Raw genomic sequence first — 26,708 nt, forward strand, 5'->3', positions numbered from 1 at the left:
GTGCTTTGACCTGGCACACTGAAAATAGGAGTTCTTAACACTGCATTTACATTTGTATGTGTGTGAAACTACCTCAAGGGAGGCAGTGAGGAGGATGGTGGTGGCCTCTTTTCAGTAGTGGCCACTGACAGAACTAGAGGAAACGGCCAGAAACTAAAGCATCAAACATTACACAGGAACTTAAGGAAAATTTTCTTAACAGTGAGGGTGACGGAGCACGGGAACAGGCTGCCCGGAGAGGCTGTGGAGTCTCCTTCTCTGGAGATCTCCAGGGGCCGCCTGGACGCAGCCCTGTGCCACGTGCTCTGGGTGACCCTGTGTGTGCAGGGGATGGACTAGATGATCCCTGGAGGTCCCGTCCAACCTTAAGGATTCTATGATTCTATGATCTCCTTGCAAACCAACGACCATTTGCTTTCTTTTATTGCACGTGCATCTTTCCAATAACGAGCAGCTTAGAATAAGAAGCTGTAACCTGTGTACATTTAGTCATAATGTAGCAGTGATGACTTACATCCTAATGCTTGCTTCAAATGGGAGATGTGTTTTCTTAACATTCAACTTCCTTAAGTATGCCCTGCTATAATGGCAACGTATGACTATTGCTTTTTTTCTCCTCTCAACCCTGGGCTTTTCACTCCTACTGCTTTTTTATCTTGGTTCCTAATTTTTATGGAGGAGAAAGTAGAATCCAAGTATTTCTCAGTGAACAAATAACAGGGAACTGCAGAGAAAGATTGGATGCCCCTTGTGGGATAGCTGATGGATAGCCATGTGCCAGACAAACAGAAATCATCATCTAAGAAAGTGTTTTCATTCCAGAAACTTACATGCGTTGTGAGAGTCCTGCGGGATGTTCTCAGGCAGAACAGCAGCAACGGATGAACATGGAGAAAGCCGTGGGAATTCCTGAAGAGCCAGATGCCCCAGTTGTGAGGGATTACAGCAAGCTTGTGGTATGTCTGTTTTCAGTGTTCTTTAGAACAAAGTGGGGAACTCTCTCCCCCTCGCTGCTGTGAGGGAAGCAGAGGTTGATGGGCAGTTGTGGGCACTATTTCCACTTGCCTGGTTGCTGTCGGTGGGTCCGACAGCCTCACTCCACGCACAGCTCCTGAACAGTGTTGGCAGTCAGTTGTGCTGTGATGTCATTGTTTAGCTCCTGAAGACTTAAAGAGCTTTTCCAGAAGGTCTCATGCTATTTCAACCTTGTGTTGTCTCCATTTTGTTTTCAGCACCTGCTGGATGGTGTCACTAAGCTAACAGGGAACTTCAACATCTTTTACCTGGAAAAAATACATGCTCTCCTCAGTCAGTGCATTTACCAGCACCGGAATGATTATGACAAATCTAAGCTCTATGGTAAATTTTATATATGTTTTATAATGGTTCTAAGGGTTATATATAGCACATTATCACTGTTACACAGTCCGCATGCACTCTGGACATCATGCTTATTTCATATTAATTGCTTTAGTGCTTAGTTGTCATGTTATAAGACTTACTCATTCCCATCTGAAAAACATTTATCCATATTGGAAAACTATTGTTATATTTGGCATAATTGTTTGCAGTTTCAGCAGGAGAAAAAAAAAAGATTGGACTTGAAGACAATGGTTCTACCCGCACAACTCCTTCAAGAGGAGGCTGTGAATAGCTTTTCTGGCTCTTTTTTTCCCTTCTTTCTTTCTTTCTCTCCTTAGGGATGGGGGGGACCATGAAAGGAGGGTGCTCTTCTCAGTCTCTTAATCCCTCTTTCTTCCCCTACAAGCAGGCAAACACGGGAATACTTAAGTCCTTCCTTTCTTCAACAGCTTTAAAATAATTATAAAGCATAAGAAGAGTTGGAGATTTTTCTTTAGTTTCCCAATCATCTCTTCTGAACTTAGAAGTTCAAGTGTCTCCAATTTGATATAAAGGGAGGTTTCTGCCTGGGCAGGTTTCATAGAATCATAGAATCATAGAATGCTTAGGGTTGGAAGGGACCTCTAGAGATCATCTAGTCCAACCCCCCTGCATACGCAGGGACACCTAAAGCACGTGGCGCAGGACTGCATCCAAGCGGGTTTTGAAGATCTCCAGAGAAGGAGACTCCACAACCTCTCTGGGCAGCCTGTTCCAGTGCTCTGTCACCCTCACTGTTAAGAAATTTTTCCTTAAGTTCCTATGGAATTTTTGATGTTTCAGTTTCCGGCCATTTCCTCTAGTCCTATCAGTGGCCACCACTGAAAAGAGACCATCCCCGTCCTCTGCACTCCCTCCCTTGAGGTATTTATACAGGAATTTTACAGGAATTATTCAGGTTCTCTGTCCTTTCCCTGTAAAAGAGGATTTAGGAGTTGTCAGCAGTCAGCAAATGTCTTCAGGAGGCACCCATCACCCAAGCCAGGCAATCCCAGTGTTGATTTGGTTTAGGTATGTTGGAAATGGAGACCTCAGATCCAAAGAGCCATGAGGCCACTCGTCCCCGAGGCGCTTGTGTGTGAGAACAGATACAATTCTTGGTGCCTCTGCAGTTCACCTTGAAAAGAGGGAGCCTCTTTGCTTAGGCACTGGTATCTAAACCTCTTCTTTCACATCAGATTTAGAGTTAGAATGGACGCTCTGTTCTCACTCTGCAGGAATCAGGATGTTCTGGATTCAGGGAGGTCATGCCTGACAAACACTCCCTTCTCATCTCATATAATGCCACATACTAGCTTGAGAAGGGAAAATATTTATGTTATCCCAGGACTTGTGGGCTTCTGCAACTTAATATTGGAATGCTCACATTAAATGTGCCTGGATTTCTTTATTTTCTCCCTTTCCCTTTAGCTTTAAGTACAGTTCTCTCTTCTTCTGAGTGCTCTGGGCAAGTATCAAAGATAAATTAATTATTGAGCAGTCACAAAGTAACTTTCTCAGCTTTTAGTTGTGCTTTCTCAGGGAGGATCTCTTCCTACCTGCTGAAACAACTGTTGCTCCAGGCTCTGTATCCTCTACTCTTCTGGACACATAGGGATGTCTCTGAAACTACAGAAAATATAGCAGCACTGTGATGCTTTTAGCACATGTTCTTGCTAAATATCACCAACAGTTGGATGTATTTACAGATTCTTTAACTTTGTGTGAAGAAATAAACTATCAGGTTCTTAAACTTCTATTTGTGCTTATTGATGTATATATTTTTTATTATCAGGAAATGAAGAAAATAATTAGAAACCTCTACAGTGCTTCATAATGTGCTCTTCAGAACACTTCATTTCTACTTTATTATATTAAATACCTCATGGGACAGTTTACCCCCTTCTTGGTTTATCAGCTACATAACTAAGGCAAACAAGAAAAATGTACAGTGAAGAATACAGGAAGCTCTCACCTTGCCTTGGCAGCTTGATCTCCAACTTAGCTGGCTGTTGCCAAAGATTGACGAGATTGGTCTGTCTGCATCTTAAGAGAAAAGAAAAAACAAGCCTATTACTGAGACTATATCTCAGTTGTTTTCTTGGATGTGTTACAGATGCAGGCTTTGTCCAGGCTTCACTTAAACGTGCAAAATAAAATGTCCAGATTTCTAAAGTAGATGCCTGTAAGCTACGTGAACAGAATTCTTGTCTGTTAGTGCTTGGTGTGTGAAAGCCATGGGCCTGGACATGCTTGCACCAGTGGGCACCAGGAAATTTTCCTTGCACCTCCTGGGAGAGAAGAAGGAAAAAATTACTGAAGTAAAAATGCATTGCTTATCCCTTGAAGATGACGTTGAAATACTGACATCTTAAATGCATCTTTCACCAGGGAGTCGCAGTTGGCTCATTCTGTGGTAACAGGGAAACTTTTTACATTGAAAAAAAAGGGTCAGGGTGGGAAAGGCAGACCCAGAAACAATCTTCTGATAAAACTTTGGGTCCTCAAAGCTTTGGTTCAACATTTTTGGGCTGCCGCTCTCAGCAGGAGACTATAACTATGGTGTTTTAAAAGTGTATGTGTATAAGTGAGTAAATATCAGTGGTCTTCCCTCATGTGATGCTACTGGGGAGTGACACTTCCTACAAGTCACCTTTTTTTTTTTTTCCTACCCCTGGGAACAGTAGCAGAGTTGGGTGTCTGACCTCAAAATCCCATAATCCTGCTAAAAACAGCGAGTAGAAACACAGCAATGCAGGAAGAATGCGGGGTAGGAGCTAAAACTAATACCTAAGCTAAATGCTAAAACTGACCCTGTGAGTGCGTATTAACTGAAGAGGTCCTCTCAGCTCTCTGTAGGTGTAAACAGAAATGGTTTTTGGATTTGTAAGGTTTTTTTCCCTCCTAAATCTTTAATTCTGGGCCAGTTTGTTAAAGGCCAGGGGTGGTGGGTCTGGGCCCTCCCGAACTGCCCTCCGCACTGACAGACGTGGGGGAACTGCTGCAATCTCGGACTCGTGGGGACGGGAAAGCGATGCTACCCCTAACAATTACACACACACACGTATACACAACATATACATATATATATATATATATATATATATATAAGAGATTCACTTTCCTTTCGCCTGCAGCCAGCACGTGCTGAGGTTCCCTGGCCCCTCCGGCCTCTCCCTGCCCCGAGATGCTGCTGCCATCTGTGCCCGAGGCTCCCGGCATGGAGGTGGACACCTCTACAATCCAGAAGTCAAAAAAAAAAAAAAAAAAAATTAACAGAAATATTCTTAAAAACAACTGAGAATAAGATACACATATGCATTTTTTGAAAATGGAACCACATTAAAACCAATAAAGAACGTGTATCATGCTGCTATTGTGCATGGCATGGGACACAGTGCCTGTTGATGCTGAACGTCCAACTGTGCAATCTCTGTATGCCAGTTTGAGCTGTCATGTCATCTTTATCTTTAAGGTATGTCCAAGCATTTGTGTACCATGCAGAATATCTGCATCTTCTCTCTGTAGCTTCTATATGCATTGTTTGAATATATTTCATTAAAAGTAAAATATCATTTGATTTTGCCTGTTTTAATTGAAGAATAACTTGAGCATTAAAAATCTTTCTTATAGGCAGTCTTATAGACTCCTACTGGTATATTATCGGTACATTCAACTGGCGAACAATTTACACCATTCTTGGTTTCTAACTTAATATGACAAAGGCAAATAAGAAAAAAGGATAGTGAAGGAAACAGGCAGCTCTCACCTTGCCTTGACTTGATCTCTAGCTTAGCTGGCTGCTGCCATAGATTGACAAGATTGGTCTATAGGGATCTTCGAGAATAGGATGGCTTTAAATAAATAAATAAATAAATCTTATGCAAAAGGAGTGAAGCTGAGAAATTACAGGAATGATGCCTGAAAGTAGCTTCTGGGAAGCTTGAGAGAGCACATACTGAAAATGTCCATTTTTGCTCCCCTCCTTCTTTGCTTTTTCCCTGCCCTTGTGTTTCTCCTCTAGCTGGCTCTGCAGGTTACGTTTTTGGGATTTTGACTCTCACACCAGGGCAAGCGAGTGTTGGCTCAGCTTCCCAGGCTGATCTGAGGTCAAGACTGCCCATTAAGAAAAGGGAAGAGTCCTGCATTACAGCAAATCTAGGCCTAATCTAGGAAATCTGGGGAAGCGGAGCATTAACTCCAGCCTGCCGGCACCGCTGCAGGCCACGCTGGGCACTAAGTGCTGAGCTCAGCTCGCCCACGCACACAGAATTCCCCGAGGCCGGACGCCTCGGCTAGGCAGGGAAATTAAGCCCCCTCACCAAATACACTAACAGGAGCTCTTCCCAAAGCATGCACCCATTTTACACCTTACCTTAACAGGAAAACAGAGATGACTTTCGCCAAGAGATTCTCCAAAATTCACACATCCCAGTCTTTGGCCCACTCTCAGGGGAGCCCCTGCCTCCCATGCCCACTGCAGCCCTGGAAGAACCACCTCCCCGTGGGCTGGGGCCTGACCCCCACGGAGCCGGGCCCGGCTCTCACCTGCTCTCTCCTGCTCTTTGCTTCACCGGCCCTGCTGAGCTGGCGGCGCTCCACCTGCACCACTGCTTTTGGCATCAGCAGGAGCAGCTCAGACTGGGACATGCGGAAATGAAAACGCCGCTAGCGAAGGACCCAGCTGCATCCTGGCACTGAGCAGGCCACAACGGCGCATTCCTCCCGTTCCCAAAGCCGTCTGCCCTCATCCCTTCTGTAGGAAATCTCCCCGACGGATCCTCCCAGCAGAATTTACTGCAGGCTATAGGAGCTCTGTAAAGGAGAAACAAAGTGACTCAAGGCACTAAGATTACTAACACCCTCAACATGGCTATTTAAACGTTGCAGCTTGAGCCAGCTTGGCAAGAGAAAGCATTGGTATTTTTTCTACTTTTTCCTTCAAAGTAACATCTGGATCTACTAAAGGAAGGATATCCAAACTTGAAGGTCTTCATTGCCTTTTTCTTAACTAGAATTTCTGAGAGATGGGACTTACTAATTCACGGACAAGGACAGGGAACTTCTTCCACTAACTCCATACTGAAAATATTATCTACTTGCCCACCAGAGCAATGCTGCTCCCCAGCCCTTTCAGCAGATCACACATTTGGGTCTCCTCCTTAATGTCACTGCCCGGACACTCATTCCAACAATTCCAATCATTTCAGTAAGAACATAACGCTATCTTACTACTACTGGAAAGAACCACCAGAAAGCTTTTATTTTTATTTGGGCCACAAGAAGAACAGCAGTTACTAGCTTCCCTTTGAAAACAGTGATCCCAAAGGGAAAAAAAAATCCCCAAATTCAGATAGGCTCCGAGTACATAACAATAACTTCTAAGGAGAGTTATATATTTCTCCAAAGTTATTTTGCTACATTCACTTAAGCGGAGCCTGCTTTAGATGTCGCAAATATCAAACAAAGCCAAAAAAACTACAATCTCTAAAAGAATAAGTTTGCTTCAAAGTATTATTTATAGAGCCTGTATTATTTATCCCTACCAAAATTCTTCCCCCAACTTCTCCAACTGGAAAGTTATTCTTCCCCAATAACTTCCCCCCCATAAAATAATTATCTCTCAACATCCCCCAAGAAAATCTTGCCCAAAACATTTTCCCATTCCCAGTTCCAACATTCCCTCAAAAAACATTCCTATTAAAAAACGAATGTTTATCCCCACATTTCCTTCTGATTTTTTTCCCTCCAAATCTTTTCAGCCTATGAAAAAATCACGCATCCACCCCTATTTTTTTTACCTCTGCCAAAATCATTTTCCTTCCAAAAAAATCTTCCCCTCCCAAAGTCTTACACCACCAAAGCCGTTACAGGTTTTCCCAGTTTGTACTGGGAAAAAACAGCCCTGTTGACCACGGAGCTGCTGCTCGGATCTGTGTCAGCCCCGTTCTCTGCTGGAGCAAACTTACTTTGGTGGCCACTTTTGTGGCCCCACGGCCGAGCTCACTCCGCTCCACTGGGGCTGCCCACAGGTCGGCCCTGAGCCCGCACTGAGCCCAGGGCAACGGCAACGGCAGAAACGCTCCCACCCGCTGCACACAGGACATCCTCTTCGGACACGCTTCCGTCCTCTGCATTTGGGGATCACAAATGAACATGAACACGTCCACGAAAGACACTTTACCAGCTAATACATTGCTCCGTTTCCAATGTCTGCTCAATCAACACCTCTACAAAGGCAGCAGCTCCCAGATCCCGACACCAGCAGCAGCAGCGACGGCATCGCGACGCCCCGGCCGCTTCTCTGCAGCGCGGCCCCTCCGCGGAGCTGCCCTGCAAACCCACCCCAACGAGGGCTCGGGTTCCTGTCACCAGCCCCCAGCGCTCTGCAGCGGCAGGAGCCGCCCGGCCCAAGGACGCTGAGCGCCGGGGCCACGTCCTCCCCCGCCGCCGCCCCCCCTCTCGCTGCTCCCCGGCCTCCCCCCGCCCCGGCCCCGCGCGCAGCCCTCCCGGGACACCCCGCACACGGGCAGGCCGGCCCCGCGCCCCGGCCCCCCGGCCCCGCCGCCGCCTCCGCGCGGCGCTGCCCCCGCCGGCAGGACGCGGCCGCGGCCGCCCCACGGGCCGCGAGCGCCGCCCCCCCGCGCCCTTCCCGCGCGCTCCCGCCGCCGCCGCGCACCTGCCGCCCGCCGCGCATGCGCCGCGCGCCACAAGGGGCCGCCGACCGCACTGCGCACGCGCACGCGCCCCGCTCCTGCAGCGCCTCCGCCCCGACACGCGGGGGCAGCAGCGAGCGCGGCAGAGCGCACTGCGCATGCGCGCACCCCCCCCCCCACGTGGTGGCGCCGCTCCTGGGGCGCGGGGGGCGGCGGGGGGAGGGGGCGGCCTCTGCCCAGCGGTGGCACCGACAGAGCGAGAGGAAACGGCCGCAAACTGAAACAGCGAAAGTTCCGCAGGAACTTAAGGAAAAACGTATTAGCAGTGAGGGTGACGGAGCACGGGAACAGGCTGCCCGGAGAGGCTGTGGAGTCTCCGTCTCTGGAGATCTCCAGGGGCCGCCTGGACGCAGCCCTGTGCCACGTGCTCTGGGTGACCCTGCGTGTGCAGGGTTTGGACTAGATGATCCCTGGAGGTCCCGTCCAACCTTAAGGATTCTGTGATTCTGTGAAGGAAAGAGTTAACAGCTGGAAGTGCCCCCTGGCACCAGCTGTGCCCGTGCGGAAACGCTGGGGGCTGCTCCCAAGGCCGAGACGGGGAAGCGGGAGGTCTTGCGGGGAGGGCCGGTCTCGCTGCGCTGGAATTGGCAGCGGTGCCCGGCTGGCCAGAGAGCCGATAGCCCCTGCGGAGGGATCCCAGAGCCGTGTCGCTGGCGCTGCCGGGAGCAGACACCCTCCTGGGAGTCGTCCGCAGCGTGAACCTGGCCTGAGCCTGTCCTGGGGCCGGGTCCCGGCCCTCCTGGGGACGCTGCCTGCGGCCCCTCGTCCCCCGCCGCCCTGGGCCTTTTCCGTGCGCGCGGCGGGCGCGGGAGGCAGGGCCGTGGCCGTGGCCGTGGCGCGGGTGCCGCGGGCAGCGAGGGCAGCGCGAGCCCGGGCGCCGCTGCCCGCGGGACAGGACGGGACGGGACGGGCTGCGTGAGGGCGGCGGCTGCGGGGGGACCCCGTCCTGTCCTGTCCCGGTCCAGCCCATCCTGTTCCGTCCCATCCTATCCCACCCTATCCCGTCGTTTGTTTTTCTCTTTTTTCTCCCCCTTATTTTTTTTTTTTTTTGCATTTTTATCTTTTCATTCTCTCCTTTTTAAGCTTTCTTCTTTCATTGTCCCCCTTTAATCTTTTGTTTGTTTTCATACATTTTATCCTTTTTTTCCTATATTTCCCCTTTTACATTTTCTCCTTTGCTTTTACCCCTTTTAACTGTTTTCATTATTTTTTTCCCTCTTTAACTTATGTTTTCCTTCATTCTTTGCCCCCTTTCATCTTTTTTTCTTTCCTTTCTCTCTCTCTTTTAGTTTTCTCTTTGGCTCTCCCTTTTATCTTTTTTCATGTTTTTTTCCTCTTTTATATTTTTTCCTTCATTTTTCCTTGTTTTAGCTTTTTCCTTGATTTTCTCTCAGCTTTTCTCTTTCCTTCCCCCTCTATTTTTCAGCCTCCTTATTCCATTTCCCCCTCATCCTTAGCTGTTTTTTCCCCTTTTTTCCCCCTCAAAGCCCCATTATTTCGCTGAAGTCACTTTTACAGGTTTATGTTCCAGTTTGGCATTGGGGAACTCGAGGCGTTTTTAAGCCGTCGGGGGCTTGGCAGGAGGCTCGGGAGGGCCTCGTGGGGCCGGGAGGCTCAGGAAAAGTCCCCGTCGTCGGGGGCGTCGTGTGTAATTTGTGGGGCGCCGAGGCGGGACGTGGAGGTGCAGAGGGGGCAGGAGGCAGCGGTGCAGGCGGGACGTGTCGCTCGCGGGGCCTCCCGGAGCGGGGGGATGTTGAGCAGGAAAGGGGAAGGCAGCGCTGCCTGGGCCCCCTGCGGAATGTTGGTTTTCAAAAGTGCCCTCGGAATGGGAAGGGGGCCCTGTGCCCTGCAGCCCGTTGGGGAAAACGGACGTGCTCTCCCTGGAGAGGGTGACGGCGCTCACAGGCTTTGCAGGAGAGTGTTGCTGGCCAAAAGCCCTGCTCCCCGCTCGGGAATCGGGACCGGGAGCTCCTCAGGTGAAGTCCTTCTGTCCAGGTTGCTCTTGGTTCTTGCTGTTCTCCTCAGCGTGGTGCTGAGCCAGGATGTGGCTCTCTAAACTGTGGGGTGTTTGTCTCCCTCTTGCCGCAGACCATGGCAGCCCCAGGGCTTTCGGCAGGTGCCCTCCTTGACAGGAGCATGAGGATGAGGAGAGAGGCTGGAGAGCGGAAGGTGCTCTGGGCCTGGGGGCTCCTCAATATCTGCACTGCCGGCATGATCTGCGTGGACATGTATGTTGGCTGCGAATGTGACTGCGTTACAGAAAACATCCTGCCTTGTGCAGGCCTCGGTACTTCCCAGAACCCCATTACTGCCCGCTGGTAACTTTTCCTGTTTTATTGTATTTCCTTACCAGGACTGGAAAACTTCTCAGCACGTATTACAATATCCCCTTCTGGCCACTCTGCTTCATTGGTGAGTTGTCGCTGCCCGTCAATGTGTTTTGGGAGGAGGGAATATTTCACACTTCTGTTTTCTTCCTGGGGAAGTTGTTTTAAAGACAGCTTAAAAAAAAAAAAAGGCAGAACTTCATTTTACTTTCTTTTACCCCTGTTGGAGCTATGGGAATTTCCTCACTGTAGTGACAAGGAAGAGTCTCTTGGCGGCCCTGTTGTGGGGCTGTGTGACATTTCCAGGTCATGAAAGTTCCTTTCAATGGAGTAGACTCCAAAAGAGCTGTATCAAATCCCCTTGGAGGATGGAAAGGAGGAGGAGTGAGGCAAATGCAGATATGAGAGACAGAAGGTTTGATGGAAGAGCCTTGCTAAAGAGCGTGAAACTTCCTTGTAGAGATTTGTGTTCTCCCTGGAAAATACCTTGCACTTTTGCAAATAAGCATTAAAGCCCCATAAATGAATTTTAGCCACATAAATGAATTTTAATGTAGAAAGGAGATTTGTCTCAACTGGTTCTTGAATAAAAAGAACCCATGAAGAAGCCTTATCTCTGTCCTCAGACTAGCACTTACAGGAGCAGTTTTTTATGCATTTTTAACCTGTTTTTTAATATTAACAATAAGTTATTACTCATGGTCATGCCATCTAGCATGATAAAACCTTTTTTTCTTTATTCTAGAACTTGCACTTGTGTCTCTGTTCAGCCTGAATGCCGTGTTTGATCTCTGGCTGTATTTCAAATACACGAGGGCACCAACCAACCTGATCATGACTCAGAGGCAGCAGGTCCTTCTGGGGATGCAGAACTCAGGTAGGTAGTATAAACGCGTGTTTATCTGTGTTCTTTGCAGTTGGTGTCTTGGTCAAGTACAATTCTCAGCTTCTTTGTCTGAACACAGCAGTCAGACAATTTCCCTGCAGCATGTTAAAATTTAAAGTAGTAGTGCAAAATTGGTGAAGGATTGAGGGGAGAACTGAAGAGGGAAGAAGCCCTAACAAAGGAGGGGACAGCAGCCTGTTAAAGGGCAGCTGGAGAGACTCTCTGTGAAACTGGAGAAGGAATTTGTGGCCTCCCCGTGGAGCTGGGAAGAGGGCTTTTTAGCACCATTGAATTTCCTTCAGGGCAAGCTGCGTGTCTGTGTTTTGCAGTGTGGATTCAGAGGAAGCAGGGGAGTTGGAGGCTGCTGCATGTGCAGGGCTCACTGTGTTTTTGTGCTTCTTGCAGCGGTGCCGATAGCTCCAGTGCAGCAGCTGTCAGCGAGGAGAGTCCCTTGGTGTGGGGCTGCGATGCAGGGCCAGAACGTGCTGAGCTACAGCCCAGGCCGCCCCCGCGGGGCCCGTCCCAGCTTGGCCTCGGCTCCTGCCCCAGACTGTGACCCTGAGCTGCTGGCTCTGCCCGCCAGCAGAGCCTCTTCCAGCAGTTCTCTGAGCTCCCGTCCCAGCTTGGCCTCGGCTCCTGCCCCAGACTGTGACCCTCAGCTGCCGGCTCTGCCCGCCAGCAGAGCCTCTTCCAGCAGTTCTCTGAGCTCCCGGCCCAGCAGCAGCTGCATCCAGGTAAGGACGGTGCTGGCTGCGAGGGAGCGCCTTGGCTTGGCTCCTCGTGTGCTCGTGCTGGGCCCTGAGCTGCTGGAGGTGCCCGGCAGCTGTCTGCTCCCTTTGCACATTCGCCCTTCCAGGATTCGTCCTTTCCCTAGAGTTAATTTATTTGTTTTGGAGGAGTTGGTGGGTTTCAGACAAAAAGCCTGAATGGGGAATGCAAATGTAAATGCTGAGGAGTAGAAAACCAATTCCCCTGATTCAGACTAGGCTTAATAGCAGCAAACTCCAGAACCATAAATTCATCTGTTGAGTCAATTGATTCCTGCAGTTTGTAAAATCAAAGTGGAAGTCTTATCTTCCTCATATGACACAAGTGTCTGCTTCTGTTTGCCCAAGCTTCCCAGCTTCAGCCCTTCTCCTGCGGCTTCTTCCATTGATGTGAGTATTGAAGCAGTGAGAAGTGAGCTCAGGAGCCGTCACTGCCCTTCACCAGTTCGGCCTCGTTTCCTCCGGAGCCAAGAGGAGGAGATCACAGACCAGAAGTCCCTGCAAAGATACCTGCAAAGGGAAGAGGAGAAAGAGCGCAGCCGTCAGATGGGTAAAGAAATCCCTTTGCTTGGCCTGAAAGGATGGGTGAGGAGAGGATGTAGGTTTAATTAGTCGTTATTGGAGAGAGTTGTGGGTGAGAATAGCTGGAAGGGATTTTGGGAAAGGGAGAGAGCTCCTGAAGTGCTAGTAAATAAAATGACGTCCCTGCTATGGTATTCCCCCTAGATGTGGTCAAGGTGGCTGCTGACCACTTTAGTCTTCTAGGCAGTAATTGAGACAGGAGGCAGAATTTTGTAAATTCTCCACATCTCGGTGCCTCAGGGACTTCAGAAAATTCTCCTCCCTTACCATAATTCGTGAGCTCATCTTTCCAGTCAGAGTTGAATCTGTGCAGTTATTGCCTGCCCTATTGCGTGATTCTTGTCCTCCTGCTTGTACTAATTGTGCGTGCCTTGAATGTCATTTCAGCAAATTCAGTTTACAGCAGCTCCCCATTCGGCTGCCCAGCGTTTTGCAACCTGACACGTTTGCTGGTGGAGCAGGCCAAGGTGCTGCGGAGGTTCCAGTACCAGGTGTCATGGTGTCCCCTGGGCCGCAGGGAGGAAGGTCGTCTGGACGTGCCACAGGCTGGCGGAGAGGTAAGTTCAGCACCAGAGGAGCCCAGAAGCATAGAGCTCCTCCAAAGGGTTGGCCATGATCTCCATCACACTCCTTTACACTTGTGTCTGGACAAAGTCTCATTCAAAGGGATAGGGTTAAGGGAGCTTTAATTAAATTGGATCCATGTCTTGATCTCATCCCTTAATCTAAGAAAGCTGCTTCTTCAAGTACCTCTTTCATGTGTCCTGTACCTCTGCCCCAGTTTTGTCCTGTGAGAGCCGGGAGCTCCAGACAGTGACTGTGGCCTTGGGTGACACGTGGTGTCCTGTGAGGAGAGAGTAGGAGTGCAGTATGGCCAGGTGCTGAGGGCTCCCCATGCTGCAGCCAGGAGATGTGTGAGGGCTCTGGAACATCTGCAGTTTGCCCTGTGGGCTGTGGTTGGGCTCCAAAACCATCGTAGGCCCTAAAAGCTCCTTTGTTTTTCTCTCAGGTTTCTCTCTGTAGGTGGATAATGACTGTGTTGTTTGTGTAGGTTTGGTCAAGGGTGCTGGCGCATGGGTGGCAGCTGGATGCCCTGGATTTCTGGACCGATCGGCTCCGAAGGGTAAGTCCTGTGCCCATAGACGGCCTGTTCGTGCTGCTCGAAGAGGTGCGGCCGGGTGGAGAAGGGCCTCATCTCTAAGAGACTTTGATCTTTGGGACTGTTGGGGATGAGGGTGGGCTTGGCCATGGAGATTCAAAGAGCATGCTAGTACCAAAGGAGGAGTAAAACAAATTTCCCACCTCAACTTATGCCCTGGCTGACCTGGGTGTTGTGTATTCTGCAAACCTTCTGGTTGTAAAGTTCACCCACCTTTGAATGGAGACAAATATATCTTAATGCACACTGCATGTGATAAGACTGCTTTTTTTTCTTTCTGAAATGCAGATTTCCAAACTGCTTTTTTCCCTCCTGACTTTCAACCTCCTTCTCCTGGGCTCAAGTAAAGCATGGAAAATGCCAGCGCAGTGGCTTTTCCTGACAGTCTCGAGGAGCATAATAAAGAAAGAAATGAAAACAAACAAAAAAAAGAACATTTTAGTCTTGGGAGCAGGAGTCATTGTAGCAAAGGAAATACAATTGCATGTTTGTTTGTTTGTTTGTTTTAAAAGGAGTGGGGGGGTTGAACAGTAAAGATTCTTGAGATCTGAGATGGTGTCCTTTAGCAGCTTCCTGAGCACCTTGTTGCTTCTAACCTTTTCACTGCTTGCATTTCTCTTTGCTAGTGGATTTTGCAGACAATTCTAGAGCCCCTTGTCCAAGAGATGGAGTCTGTGAGCGCTCAGCTGAGAAGAATGGGGTACCCCGCAATGCCGAGCGGAGGTAGGATGATAGGAGGAGCCGTGGGGTTGCATTGTGTTTTCCTGGAAAGGTTATTCCTAAGATATGTGGAAATTCAAGTGTCCAAAAACGATTCTGTGTTATGAGGAGAGCTGTCTCTGAGCTCTTCCTGTCTGTTATGTAGCATCTTTAAGGTCTTGGTAGTAGATTTTTGTCATGCTGATGGGGTTGAGCAGGGCAATCTGAGGTGGATTTGAGAGAGCTCTGAGCATTAGAAGAAATGGTCTTGGTCGGGGGTAGGAAGAAATGGTGTTTTTGTTGGGGATAATTTTGTTTTTTATTGGTGGTGGCTTTGTTTTTTTGGGTTTGTTCTGGGTGTTTTTAGGTTTAGGGGGTATTTTGTTTGTTTGTTTTTCCGTTTCCCTGAGCTGAAATTGCAACAGCAGTTTCCCAGGCCAAGTCTGAAGGGGCCCCTTCCATGGGCAGCTCACACAGACGTCCCCTTCCCCCAGAGCAGGGTTTGATTCGCTGCATTTCAACACGGGCTGCTTTTTTGTGCTCCGGTTTGTAGTCTCTGCCGAGACCCGCATCCCTTGTGATGCCTGTGAAGAACTGACCCGTTGCTGGCCTCTTGTGCACCTCCCTGTTCCTCTGCTGCTCTCTATTAAAAATTCCTTTTGATTCTTCCCTTTCCAGCCCCTCTCTGTTTCTCCTTCCTTACGCCAGGCAGCCTTCAAGGGAGGGTTTTGTGCCTGCCCAGCCCTGCTCTGTGCTGGGAGGGAGGCAGTGAGTGCTCCATGGGGCCGGGCAGGGAGCGTGTGGGGCACTGCCTAAGGTGTGAGCTTGAGCTCTGAGCTTAGCAAGTAGTTAGAGCAGAGGAGGCAGTTCCTCTTTGTAACAGTGCGTTTGTTGACCCCTTGGCAGGGCGGCTGATCCCGTTCGAGTCGTGGGTGCAGGTGACGCGCTGGCTCTTCTTCCGCGCAAGGGTCAGCCCAAACAGCATGAAACAGGCAGCGCTGGCTGAAGCCACAGCCATTCAGCAGAGCCTGCTCACCATCACGCGGTACCTGGGCGTCACAGCCAACCAGGAGTACCTGGTTCAACGGATCAAAGGTACGTGCTCCCCTTGGAGACTCGGGAGCGTTTCGCTGAGCTGGGTCAAGCACTGGTGGTGCCAGATGCCCCGTCAGTGGAGACGCTCGGGCTGCAGTCCCAGCAGGGCAGAGAGCTGCTTTGCAAGGAGCAGCGCTGAGTGTTTTGACAGCTTTCTCTGCTCGTAGCAATGTGGTGGTGTGGGCCCGGGACTGATTTTAGGTTTTATTTCTCATTTCACTCACAGCGGGGCAAGAAGTGTCCTATTCAATCCGTTTGTTAATTAGGAATAAAACTTCCCTTGTAAACTCAACTGCCTTGAGTATATATAATATATACAAGCATTTAATGAGTTCAGTTCTCCCTCCCAGTGAATGTGGTACCCTGGCAATGCACACAGAGGTGTGGGGTTCCCAAAGCTAGTGCAAAATAGATTTTTCTTGCACCTTCCACCGCCAGTACCTGAATAGGTGTTGTTGTTTCCAGAGCTCTCCCAGGGAAGCTTCCGCTGGGGCAGAGGAGGGGATTTCAGAGGCCGGCAGTGGGGAGCTGACTTGCCCACCGACTCCGCTGTAAGTTTTCAAAGATGCCTTGGTAAAACTTCCTAAAGCTGCTCGTCTTTCAGGATGAGGCATTTGTGGGTGGCTGCAAGAAGTCCAAATCCTCTTTGCCTTGCTTATCCTCAGAATCGCAGTTTTGAATAATGCAAAGGGGCCTAGACGTGGTGCAGATCACAAAAATGCCCTTGTGTGTGTTAGTCTGGGGGAAGCCTCTTCTTTAGACTCCTGTGAGATGTCCCACAGGTAACTGTGAGGGCAGCAGCCTGAGATAATTCACCTGAAATAGTTAAAAGAGAGACTGCAGGATAAGCCAGGGAGTGGAAAACAATCTTTACACTGTCCCTCTTAGCCTATATTTGAAGGAAAACCAGCATTGAAAAAAAGAAAGAAAGAAAGAAAGAAAGAAAAAAGGCATTAAACCAATTAAACTAGCATGAAATCAGTCATGTGGTTGACTGTGTCCTGTGTTTGTTCTCATGCCTGAGATTATGGCAAGAGAGTTGCTGCTGCGTTGTAGCCTTTGGTTCCTCGGTCTTTCTGACGGCATTCAAGTGAATTTTGGGTTTGTTTGCACAGATCCTTATGCACATCTTCTGCACCTACCTGGACTCCAGGCTGCCATGGAACATCCAATATCCCGATGGCAAAACCTTCACTGCCCAGCACTTCGTCCAGACACCCCATGAACCAGGTACTGGCATTCTTGGGCTGCTGCTTTAGCTGCTGTTTGCCCCTTGCATCCCATGGGCACCCTTAAAATCCCTCTTTTCTTTTCTGACCTTCATTCCCAGACCTGACGGATGAGAAGCTCTTCTGCATCTACCAGAGCAGCATCAACCCACCACACTACCAGGTCATCTACCACGGCCACGTCTACAATGTGCAGGAGGTAGGAGCATGTTAGGTGTGTTCTGCTGACAGGAAATGTTCAGCAGAACTGATTTGGGTTTGTTTTTTGTTCTATTTATTTATTTATTTATTTATTTATTGTAACTAGCCACATCTATGTTTAGATTTAGGCTGGCTCAGTGCAGAAAGCAGCTTCCTGTGCATTTTCTCATGACTTCTTCTAAGATCCTAATTTCTGTAAGCTCTGATGTGAGCTGTTATTCCTGAATGCCAACAAGCCGGAAGCTTCCTTCTAGGAGTTTGTGGAGGGAACCATCTCGTCTCAATGCCAAGCTACCAGATTTTTCCTGCACGTTTTAATACTCTCTTGAGCCCTGGGTTGTGACTTGGTCGCCAATTTCAGAAAAATGCCATAAGAACTCCTGAGTATTTGAGGATGGTTGCCATCAAAAAAACTCCTCAAAAATCATTTTTTTCTGATGTTTGTCTAGGTGAGAGGTAAATATTGAGGCAATCCCCCAGGCTGTTGTACCATTTTTTGAGGTTTCTATTATAGTCTTTCCTCATCTCAGGTTATTAAACCTTTTCTATTATGGTGCACACCCCCTGCATACGTACCTTGCCAAAAGATTTGAAGGAAAAGCTGTACAGCTGTGGCTAAGCTAAGGGCAGGATGTGCCCGTTGGTTTGCATAAGACATTCTCTCTAAGATAGTGGCGTGAGTGCTTGTCCCTGCAGTCGCTCCCAAAGTCTTCTCTCTTCCCATGCATTCAGGGCAGAAACAACCTGCTCCACGCATTGCTCCTGTTCCTCTACATCATCAAGACCAGGGAATCGGGCATGCTCGGGTAAGTGTCGCCCCGTGGGTGCCCTCGCGCTGCCGGCAAGAGCTGAGCAGCAGCTTTGGGTGCTGAGGTGCCGCGAGGCTGCTCCGTGGGACGGTGATGACGGGATTAAAATCCTGCTGGCGTTTTAAGTAAGGGCAGCCGTTCTGTAGGACTGTGTCAGTTGGGTGAGCGTGAGCACGCGGGAAAGGTTTTAGGTTTCTCCTTGGTCTTGTGCCAGCTGCCGATGAAGAAGTTTTCTTTGTAAGGAAGATGGGGTGTAAACAGGAGCTTTAACTTGCCGCTGGTTTGTGACTGTGGTGTTCTTTTTGCAGGCGCGTCAGTCTCGGTGCTTCAGGAGTCAACGTGCTGTGGATTTTTGGATAGTGACGAGCGGGACCACAGGTTGGCAGAGGAGTGATCCCTCTTCCCAGACAAGAAGAACCGAGCAGCATCATTATCCTTTTTGCCTTGGAGCAAAAACCATTGGAGAATTAGGGTTTAGGGTTAGGGTTGGGTTAGGGTTTAGGTTGGGGTTAAACATTTTGTTTGCTTGTTTGACTGATTGATCTTTGGTTGTCGTTTGGGGTGTTCCCCACCATGCCAATACACTCTTATGTAACAAATGCTGGAAGCAGGTGGTACATATAGTAGGAATGATGCTCGGCTTTGGTGGGCAGTTGCGCTTTAGCTGCTTTTGGTACTGAACGTGTCTGCACGGAGCTGGGTCCTGGAACTGGGTTTTCTAGGCAGGGCGGTTTTCGGAGGCGCTTGGTCAGCCCGTTCACGGGTGCTCTCTGCAAATCTGGTGGTGTTTGCCCCTTAGAGCAGGAAGGTAGAGTGCTGCTGGCTGTGATGCTGTGGGGATGGACGGGTGTTGCGGGTTGTTTGGTCTAACTTTGTGTGCAATGACTTTTTTTTTTTCTTTTCCAGATTGTAGATAGCATTTAGAATTGTTTAAGCATTAGAAATAAGGTAAGGAATAGATCTTTTTTTTTTAACCTCAGTCTGGGCTTTTCCCTCTGTCCTGGCTGCTCTGCGAGGTGTCGATCGTCTCCAGCGCCTGCAGGGAGCTCCGTTCTGGAGCTGGGGTTTTCTAAGCAGGGAGGTTTTGGAGGCGCTCGGTTACCCCGTTCCCAGGTGCCCTCTGGGAATCCGGTGGCCTTTGTCCATTAGAGCAGGAAGACAGAGTGTGTGCCGGGGGCTGTGAGTAGTAGTGGTGAGGCTGCAGAGGCGGCTGTTGAGGGGGATGTCCCGCTGATGCACCCTGGGGGGTTGTTTGGCTTTACATTAAAAAGGAACACGCATGCTAACTGACCTGTTTTTTGGTTTTGCAGGTGCAGAAGTTGGGGGCCCAAATGGAAAGGAAGATCCTAAGCCCTATAGGCCTCAGCCTTCCAGCCCTAGCCCTTCAGCCAAGCCCTTCGCCCTAGCCCCGTAGGCGTCAGCCCTTTAGCCCTTTAGGCTCAGAGCCCTAGGCCTTATAGCATCCCTATAGGATCCTCCTAAGTCTATAGGGTAAGTTTAGATTTGCGAAATAGGTTGCGAGAATGGCACGGTTGTACGTTCCTTTGAGCAATAAAGATGGAAAAGGTGTTGGAGTGCGTGTCTCATTTCAAATAAAGATGTTTGTGTGGTGTCTCATTTCAAATAAAGGTGTTTGTGTGGTGTCTCATTTCAAATAAAGATAGAGGTGGTGTTTTGTTGCCTTCATTGAAGTAGATGCTTCCCTAAAGAGATAGGGCCGAAGGGCTAGAGCTCAGGGCAAAAACAGTGGGGATAAAGAGTGGGGGCTAAAGGGCTTGGGTTGAAGGGCCAAACGGCTGAGGGTTTGGGTTCAAAAGCCAGTATTCAGGAGGTGGGATAAAAGGGTTTATGACTACAGGACTAGGGCTAAAGAGATTAGGGCTAAAGAGGTTTGGGCTAAAGTGCTAGTGTTGAGGATTAAAGGGCAACAGTTAAAGGACCAAGGGCTAAAGGGCTAGGGCTGAATGGTTGGGTCTTAGGGTTAGAGGGCTAGTGATAGCAAGCTATAGGGCTAAAGGGCAAAGATTAAAGGGCTGGGGCTAAAGGGAAAGGGCTAAATGCTCCAGGTATAAAAAGCTAGGGCTTAGAGCTACAGGGCTAGGATTAAATGCCTAAAAAGCTATAGGGTTAGACTTGAAAGGGTACCATTCAACGCTAGCTTTAAATGGCTGGGATTAAAGGGATAGCACTTGGGACTAAATGGGTTTAGGGCTAAGGGGCTTAGGGCCAGCGCTAAAGGGCTAGGACTCAGGTTTAAAGGGCTAGGCTTAAAGGGCTAAGAGTTAGCCCTGAAGGTCTTAGGGCAAAAGTGTGAGGGCTAAAGGACTTAGGACTAAAGAGCTTATGATTACAGGGAAAAGGCCTTGGGGCTAAAGGGGTAGTGCTTAGGGAAAAAGACCTTGTGGTAAAGGGCTGTAGGGAATGGGTAAAGGGCTAAGGTTAACAAGATCTTAGGGCCAAAGGCCCAGGGCTAAGGGGCTTAGGGCACTAGATTTGCAACTAAAAGACCACGGCTGAAGGCTGGTGTTAAAAAGCTCTAGGGCTAAAGGGCTAGGGCCTAGGCCTAAAGGGCTAGGACAGGAATGAAGGGCAAAAAGGTGGGTATGGGAATATATAGATTAAAGGTTGTTATGGCCAAGGATGAAAACAATTATCTGCTTGCTTGGTGGATAAAGGATTTTCTGAGGCCAATAATTATGGGAATAGTTATGAGGAAAGGTTAATAAGGATCACCTGGTGAAGGTAAGGAGATGTGGGGATATAAAGGTCACCTGTAGAAGATTAGGGAGTGCCCTTCCCAGGGATTGGTCACTGGGTTATTGGCTCCCCGGGTGAGAAGGTTGTGAAAATACCAAAACCCAGGACTTAAAAGGGGCTGCAGGGCTGTTCCTGCTCCTCTGTGATCCCCATAGGCTAAGATGAAAGAAGCAGTGGGAAAGGGCTAGGATGAAAGGGCTAGGGCTACAGCTTGGGGCTAAAAGGATAGGAATAAAGAAGAATAAAGAGTTAGGAGTTTGGGCTAAACAGTGTAAGACAGGGATTAAAGGCTCAGGATAAAGTCCTAGGGCTTTAGGGCTGAAGGGTCTTGAAATGATGAGGTTTCTTGTACTTTCCCATGTTCAGTCCCATTTTCTAGTCAGAGCAATGACACTATGGGTAGATGCACAACACTCCTGTTTGGTGGTAGTTGGGGGTGATGTCAGCCAGTGCTACTCTGTTTTCTTTCCTTTTTTTGTGTGTGTCTTGTTTTGTTTGGCTCTGATTATCACAGTATTAATATACAGTAGCAATGCTGTTCCTGCTGTACATCATGCTGCCTCAGCGACCTGCAGAAAACTCTTTTTTTTCATTCCCCTCCCTTTCCAGGTAGTCCTTTATGTTTTCTAAATAAAATGACTGGTGTTGTTTTCAAGTTACATTCTTGTGTGTGTTCCTTCTCGGCTGTCGGCTACGTAAAAACTGCTCCTAGGAAAGCTCTTGGGGGAAGGAGGAGGAGGCTACAGGGATGTTCCACCACACCTAGAAGAATGGTATTCCAGTTGAATAATTAAGCCACTCTTTACACTATGCTCAAATGACAATGAGGATTAAAGTGAATTATATGAGAGCATAAATGAGAAGAAAATGCCCTGAAAAGCATTACACAAAACACTAGTTACTAGTGGAGCGACTAGACTTAGTGGATCTTCATTCAATGACAGTCCATCTCCAACTCTGCAAAGGACAAAAACATACTCTTACTAGAAGGGGTAGAATTGTAATATCAGAACTGATTTCTATATGTCAGGATTAAATTAATCAGAATTGCATTAATTTTTAAAATTAAGGTTAGACTGTTTAAATAGCAGCCTTGTTAGATGAAAAGAACACTGCAATGATGCTTGGGTATAGGTAGGATTTCTCAAGCTGGTGTCAGAAGAGGATCTGTTGATTCCAGTCCCAAAAGGGCCTCATAGAGCTGCCATGAGTCAAGGCACTGGGAATACCATCCAAACGAGAGCTCCAAAATGGTGAAAGGACCTAAATGAGAGGCCTCTCCATTCTGCAGCCTCGCAGCGTTATTGCAGGAAGCCAAGCTTGCGCAGGTCGGGTCTCCTCTTCCTCGTCCCCCTGCCACCACCCACTTCTCTGTTGAGAGCAGGAAAGCTGCCTCCAGCACAGCACGGAGATGGCACCAAGAGAGGCACCGTTCTGCCCTCCCGCGCCTAAATCTCTCACTCCCATGGGCAGCACAAGGACAGCGTGCTCTCTATCTGCTTCCCTTTCGTCTGCTCTGCTCTGGACAAAGGTTTTGCAGACAGGTCAAGGTTATTGCCAGCAGGAGGGGCACACAAAGCGATTTTGGCCATGCAGCACGTCTGCCACAGTCAGTGGCAGAGGTTTCTCCCCTTCCTACGCTTTGCCGAAACGGCTCTGCCAAAACAGGTCACGATGGGCTGGAGGCTCTTCAAGGCTATGAACCCAAGGCACAACTGGAGCCCTCCGTGTCTCTGATTTCTTGATTTCTGCAAAGATGAGAGAGGCTACGCTGATTCCCTGCAACTATTCCCTCTCCACCTTTATTTGGTTGCAAGCGCAGCTGTCTCAGCCCCTCTAACCTGAATTCTCGGCACAGACTAAGCACTGCATTCCTTTGGCTTTCCAAGTGTTGCTAGAAACTGTGGGCACTTTGCTCCTATCTTCTGAAAGGAGGGAAGGGAAGCTCCAGCAAAGATGGGACATTTCCAGATTTCACCTGCAGCCCCTGGAGGAAACTGCCCCATGGAGTACATGGACGGAGACTTGCGTTCAGTGCCCAGCTCAGCTCTTCCTTTACCAGAGAGGTTTGCATATGCCATGGCATGCAAGACAAGACACATTCACTTCCCACTGCAGCTATGAGCAGCCATGCAGCTTGCTCACATGCAGAACCCCTTTAAAGATGGATACATTCAATGAGAATCTAGTAATTTTTAGGGCTTTAGGGCTGAAGGGCTTTAGTGCTGAATGGGGAGCCTTTAGAGCTAAAAAGCTAGAATCAAAGGGCTAAAGTTCTAGGGTCAAAGGGCTAGGACTAAATGGCTAAGGCTAAAGCGCTGTGGTTCAATTGCTGGAATTCAAGGGCCAGGATTAAAGAACTAATGCTAGGGTTAAATGCTGAAGAGTCAGCACTAAAGGACTAGAGCTAAAAGAAAAAGGGCTTGGGGCTATGGCTGAGTTCTAAAGGACTAGGACCTAAGACCCAGGGCTAAAGGGTTAGAACTTTGTTAAAAAAGAGCCTCAACCCACACAAGGCTCAATGGGACAGACAACTTCCCAAAGTACTCCCTCAATTAAATAATAGTTATGGGCCTACTGAAAGGCCTGTAAGCCCAGCATTCTTTGTGAAAGCTGAGCTTAATGCTCAACCTACAGGTAAAAAAGGATGTCCAACAACATTACAGCTGGACAGCCTGTGGTGGTCAATTTACCATCCATCGGCACTGTGTCTAAGACTCTGAGTAAAGCTCATGGCCCACTTGCCTGGGAAGCTACTGATAGCAGTGGTGCAAAACACAGAGAATTAGGGCATGATGGATTTTTCTTCATTTTAAATGGGTTAACCTGTTCCACCTCACCCCACCGAAACAAGTTTATTTTCTCTTGCAGCAGCGTGCAGGACGACTGATGGAAATGCTGTATTCATTTTACTAACTCTAGTGCTATTAGGTTTATTACTTATAATCTATAAGCTATGTTACATATATTTTGTATATAAAAGTGCGGGGTATGACAAAACAAATAACCCTAATTCAACCACCCAAAAGGTACAAATTTGTACATAATAGCAATACTTTGTTAAAAATGTTTACTTGCCATGGACCTGTAAGTGCAAAAATTATCAATACTCTATTTATGGCACGGAGCCAAGAGGTGACTGTAGCACCTCTCTGTGACTATAAGATGACTTGACTATAGTCACGGGGCAGAGAGCAACCAGTGTGCTCCTTCCCCAGCTCAACCTGACTGTTCACACATAGCCCTATTCAGGTGTTAACCACCAGTGACATATCTGATCCTGGTGGGTAGCTCCCTGATTTCTTCCCCCACTCAGGTATTAACCATTAATAAGAGTCCTGATGGCTGCATTCTCAGGGGGAGGTAAGGCTGACTGTGCATACACCAGCCAGAAGTGCTCTGAAATGAAAGAATGACTCTCAGTCAACCATCTTCCTTGGCCAACATATGGCAGGCTCGTCTGCCATGGGCACGGGAGCTTGCTTGGCCCACAGCAGCCCCGCAAGCAGATTTTTCAAAGCCCTGCGGTTGCATCTGGGGCCTGGTGGAGACTGGCCCTCAAGCCCTGCCTGCCTCAGTGAGCAGCAGCCATTCTGCGGGGGAGAAGGCAAGAAGAGCAGTCAGGCCTATCTCCTAGAAGCACCATGGCCACCCCACCAAGGTCAGGAGTGGGCAATGGCCTGGCATGGGCCAGTCATTGCTACAACCAATCGGTGGAGAATGGGAAAGAAGTTAACCTGCAGGGCTTTAAATGTACAGGGGAATTTCCATTGGGAATTTCCCTCTGAGGAGGCCCCCACCTAGAGCTGGAATACTGAGAAGATCATCTTATAGAGAAGCACGTTGTATCTTTGGGATAAAGCAGAAAGCTGGAGGTGGACCCTGTTAAGGAAAATGACATGAAGATTTTTCCTAACACCTTCCAGCTTTTCCTTCAGCCTACGTTCTCTGGCTTGTCACTCTTGGAGTGGTCTCCCTTGCTTGAGCAGTGCTCTTTGCAAGAGTGCTGAGAGTCCTCACACATGCGGAGCACAAAAACAGTTCGGCATGGGAGATGGTGCGAGACAGGCAGCCTTGAGCTCCTGTGGCAAAGGGCTGATTCCTGGGCATTTTGTTTTCAGCAGAGCTGCCTCAGTGGATGCCCCAAGCTCTTGCTCTTGCCTCCCTTCATCTTGGCTGCTACTCCCAATGGTTGCTGTGTGCAGTGCCCTGCAGTCATGTGGCAGGATAAGGAAGAATCACCTTCTTTAAAAGTAAGTAAAACAGAAGTCCCCTGCATCTTGGTAGCACAGGAGGAAACATCATTAGACCAAGCAGAACAGACCATGATCATTCTTTATCCTTGAACTGCTCAGTACAGTATTTTATATTTATATCTACTTTGCATACATGGCAAGAAAACTCAAGGTTTCTGTTGACTTATGTAGAGTGCCTTCCTTTTAATCCTTTGAGTTGAATGTGGCAGGGGTTGTCAGGGACAGCCAGAAGGGCTCCTGTCTGGAAGGGGGCGCTGTACACAGGAACTGCTGGGGGCTCCATCCTGGCATCTCCCATAGCTTTCCTCTTCTGGCAGGCATTTATTGTTGTGCAGCCATGGACGGGCACCTTCTTGAGTGCAAGCTCAAGGTACTGGGTCCTGGCCCGAGGCCTGGTTGCACCAGGGCAACCTGGGAGTTGACCTGCTGCTGGAGAGAAGCTCTGCAGAGAAGGGTCTGGGAGTCCTGCAGGACAACAAGGTAAGTATGGGCCATCAGTGATGCGGCAGCCATCAGTGTGGCCCTACACAGCCCGGGGGAGGCAACTTCTGGAGCAGTGTGCCCAGTTCTGAGACCTCCCCAGGACAAGAAAGACACTGCACTGCTGCAGGGAGACCAGTGGAGAGTCCTGGAGCATCTTTCTTACAAGGAAAGGCTGGGAGAATTGGGCCTCCTTAGCCAAGGGCAGGTGTCAAGAGGATGGGGACAGACTGTTCTTCACTGGTGTCCAACCACAGCACACGGGGCAGTGGGCACAAAATAAAACACAGGAAGTTCATTTGCGTAAGGAAAAAAGCTTGTTAACTGTGTGCAAATGGGTGTGCGCACAATCGTGTGCAACCTGCTCTAGGGGACTACGCTTGTATGGTGTGCGTGTGTGTGTGTGTGGAATAGCTGATCCTTGGAGGTCCCTACCACCCTGACTCTTTTGGTAAAGGGAACCACGCAAAGACTCTACCAATAAAGAGAGAAGCAATGTGCGATTTTAAATAACACAGGAAATATTTTTTTTTTTTCCCTTTTAAAAGTGTGATCCTAACTTGTCTCTTATCTTTTTCTTCCTTGGTCAGTCCCCCATGCTGGGGACAGCAAATGTCCAAAAACAGCTCCCTGAATGAGTTCCTCCTCCTGCCATTCACAGTCACGCGGGAGCTGCAGCTCTTGCACTTCTTGCTCTTCCTGGGCATCTACCTGGCTGACCCCTGGACAGCGGCCTCCTCATCACAGCCTCATATCACACTATTCTCTTTCTCATACAGTAATGGGTAGGTCATTACCTTGCTTATTTTGTCTGTTGCTAAAACCAAGTGCGTAGCAAGGTTAATGTTTTGTTAAATGTACCATTTCATTTCTGTATTGTCTTAATATTAACAGTGAAATAAGACCATTCTTTCCATTGATGCCTGGTTCTGTCCGTTGCCTCCTGCCCCGTCAATTGGCAGAACATGTCTGGCAATTGCATGCAAAGCCTGGCAAACCAAGGGAAAAGCAATGCTGCAAACACAAATTCCTCCTTGTCAAAGACACTGCAGTCTTTTTCCCCTTCCTTCTTGCTATGACAGGTCCCACAGCAAGTCTTTTCCCCTCTGAGTCCCTGAGGTGAGATGCTGCGTGTTGTGCAGCCCTGCTTTTCCTTCTGCCTGCCAGGCTTTGCATGCAATTGGCAGTCACTGGCTTGGCAGCTTGTGACCTGATGCCATCAGGTTCTGGGTGCTAGCAAGGCTTCCGAGGCAGCCGAATGACCTGGACTTGTGTGAGCAGAGGCCTGAGCAGCTCCTGGGTTCTTTCTGCTAGAGCGATTACCCCTGTGCAATGGCAAGTGACAGTCACCACTCAGAAGGGCTG

The 26,708-nt window shown here is 48.8% G+C and overlaps 2 protein-coding genes across 2 annotated transcripts in view; one reads left to right on the forward strand and one right to left on the reverse strand.

Moving 5' to 3' along the window:
• The window catches only part of LOC148595533 (adenylate cyclase type 10-like), a 253,341-nt gene that overhangs the window by 142,792 nt on the left and 83,841 nt on the right, over positions 1 to 26,708 (reverse strand).
• Positions 10,188 to 18,210, forward strand: LOC148595540 (transmembrane protein 209-like). Its single transcript, XM_088520367.1, has 15 exons — positions 10,188 to 10,324; positions 10,450 to 10,508; positions 11,169 to 11,300; positions 11,715 to 11,861; positions 11,955 to 12,043; positions 12,425 to 12,626; positions 13,046 to 13,215; positions 13,710 to 13,781; positions 14,444 to 14,540; positions 15,423 to 15,611; positions 16,077 to 16,162; positions 16,727 to 16,841; positions 16,942 to 17,039; positions 17,774 to 17,847; positions 18,159 to 18,210. The coding sequence occupies exons 1-15, from the start codon at positions 10,188 to 10,190 to the stop codon at positions 18,208 to 18,210; spliced, it is 1,719 nt and encodes a 572-aa protein (XP_088376493.1).

Source organism: Tinamus guttatus, unplaced genomic scaffold, assembly GCF_059628265.1.
Source record: "Tinamus guttatus ecotype Peru unplaced genomic scaffold, ASM5962826v1 Tinamus_guttatus_pri_ptg000087l, whole genome shotgun sequence".
Taxonomy (NCBI): Eukaryota; Metazoa; Chordata; class Aves; order Tinamiformes; family Tinamidae; genus Tinamus; species Tinamus guttatus.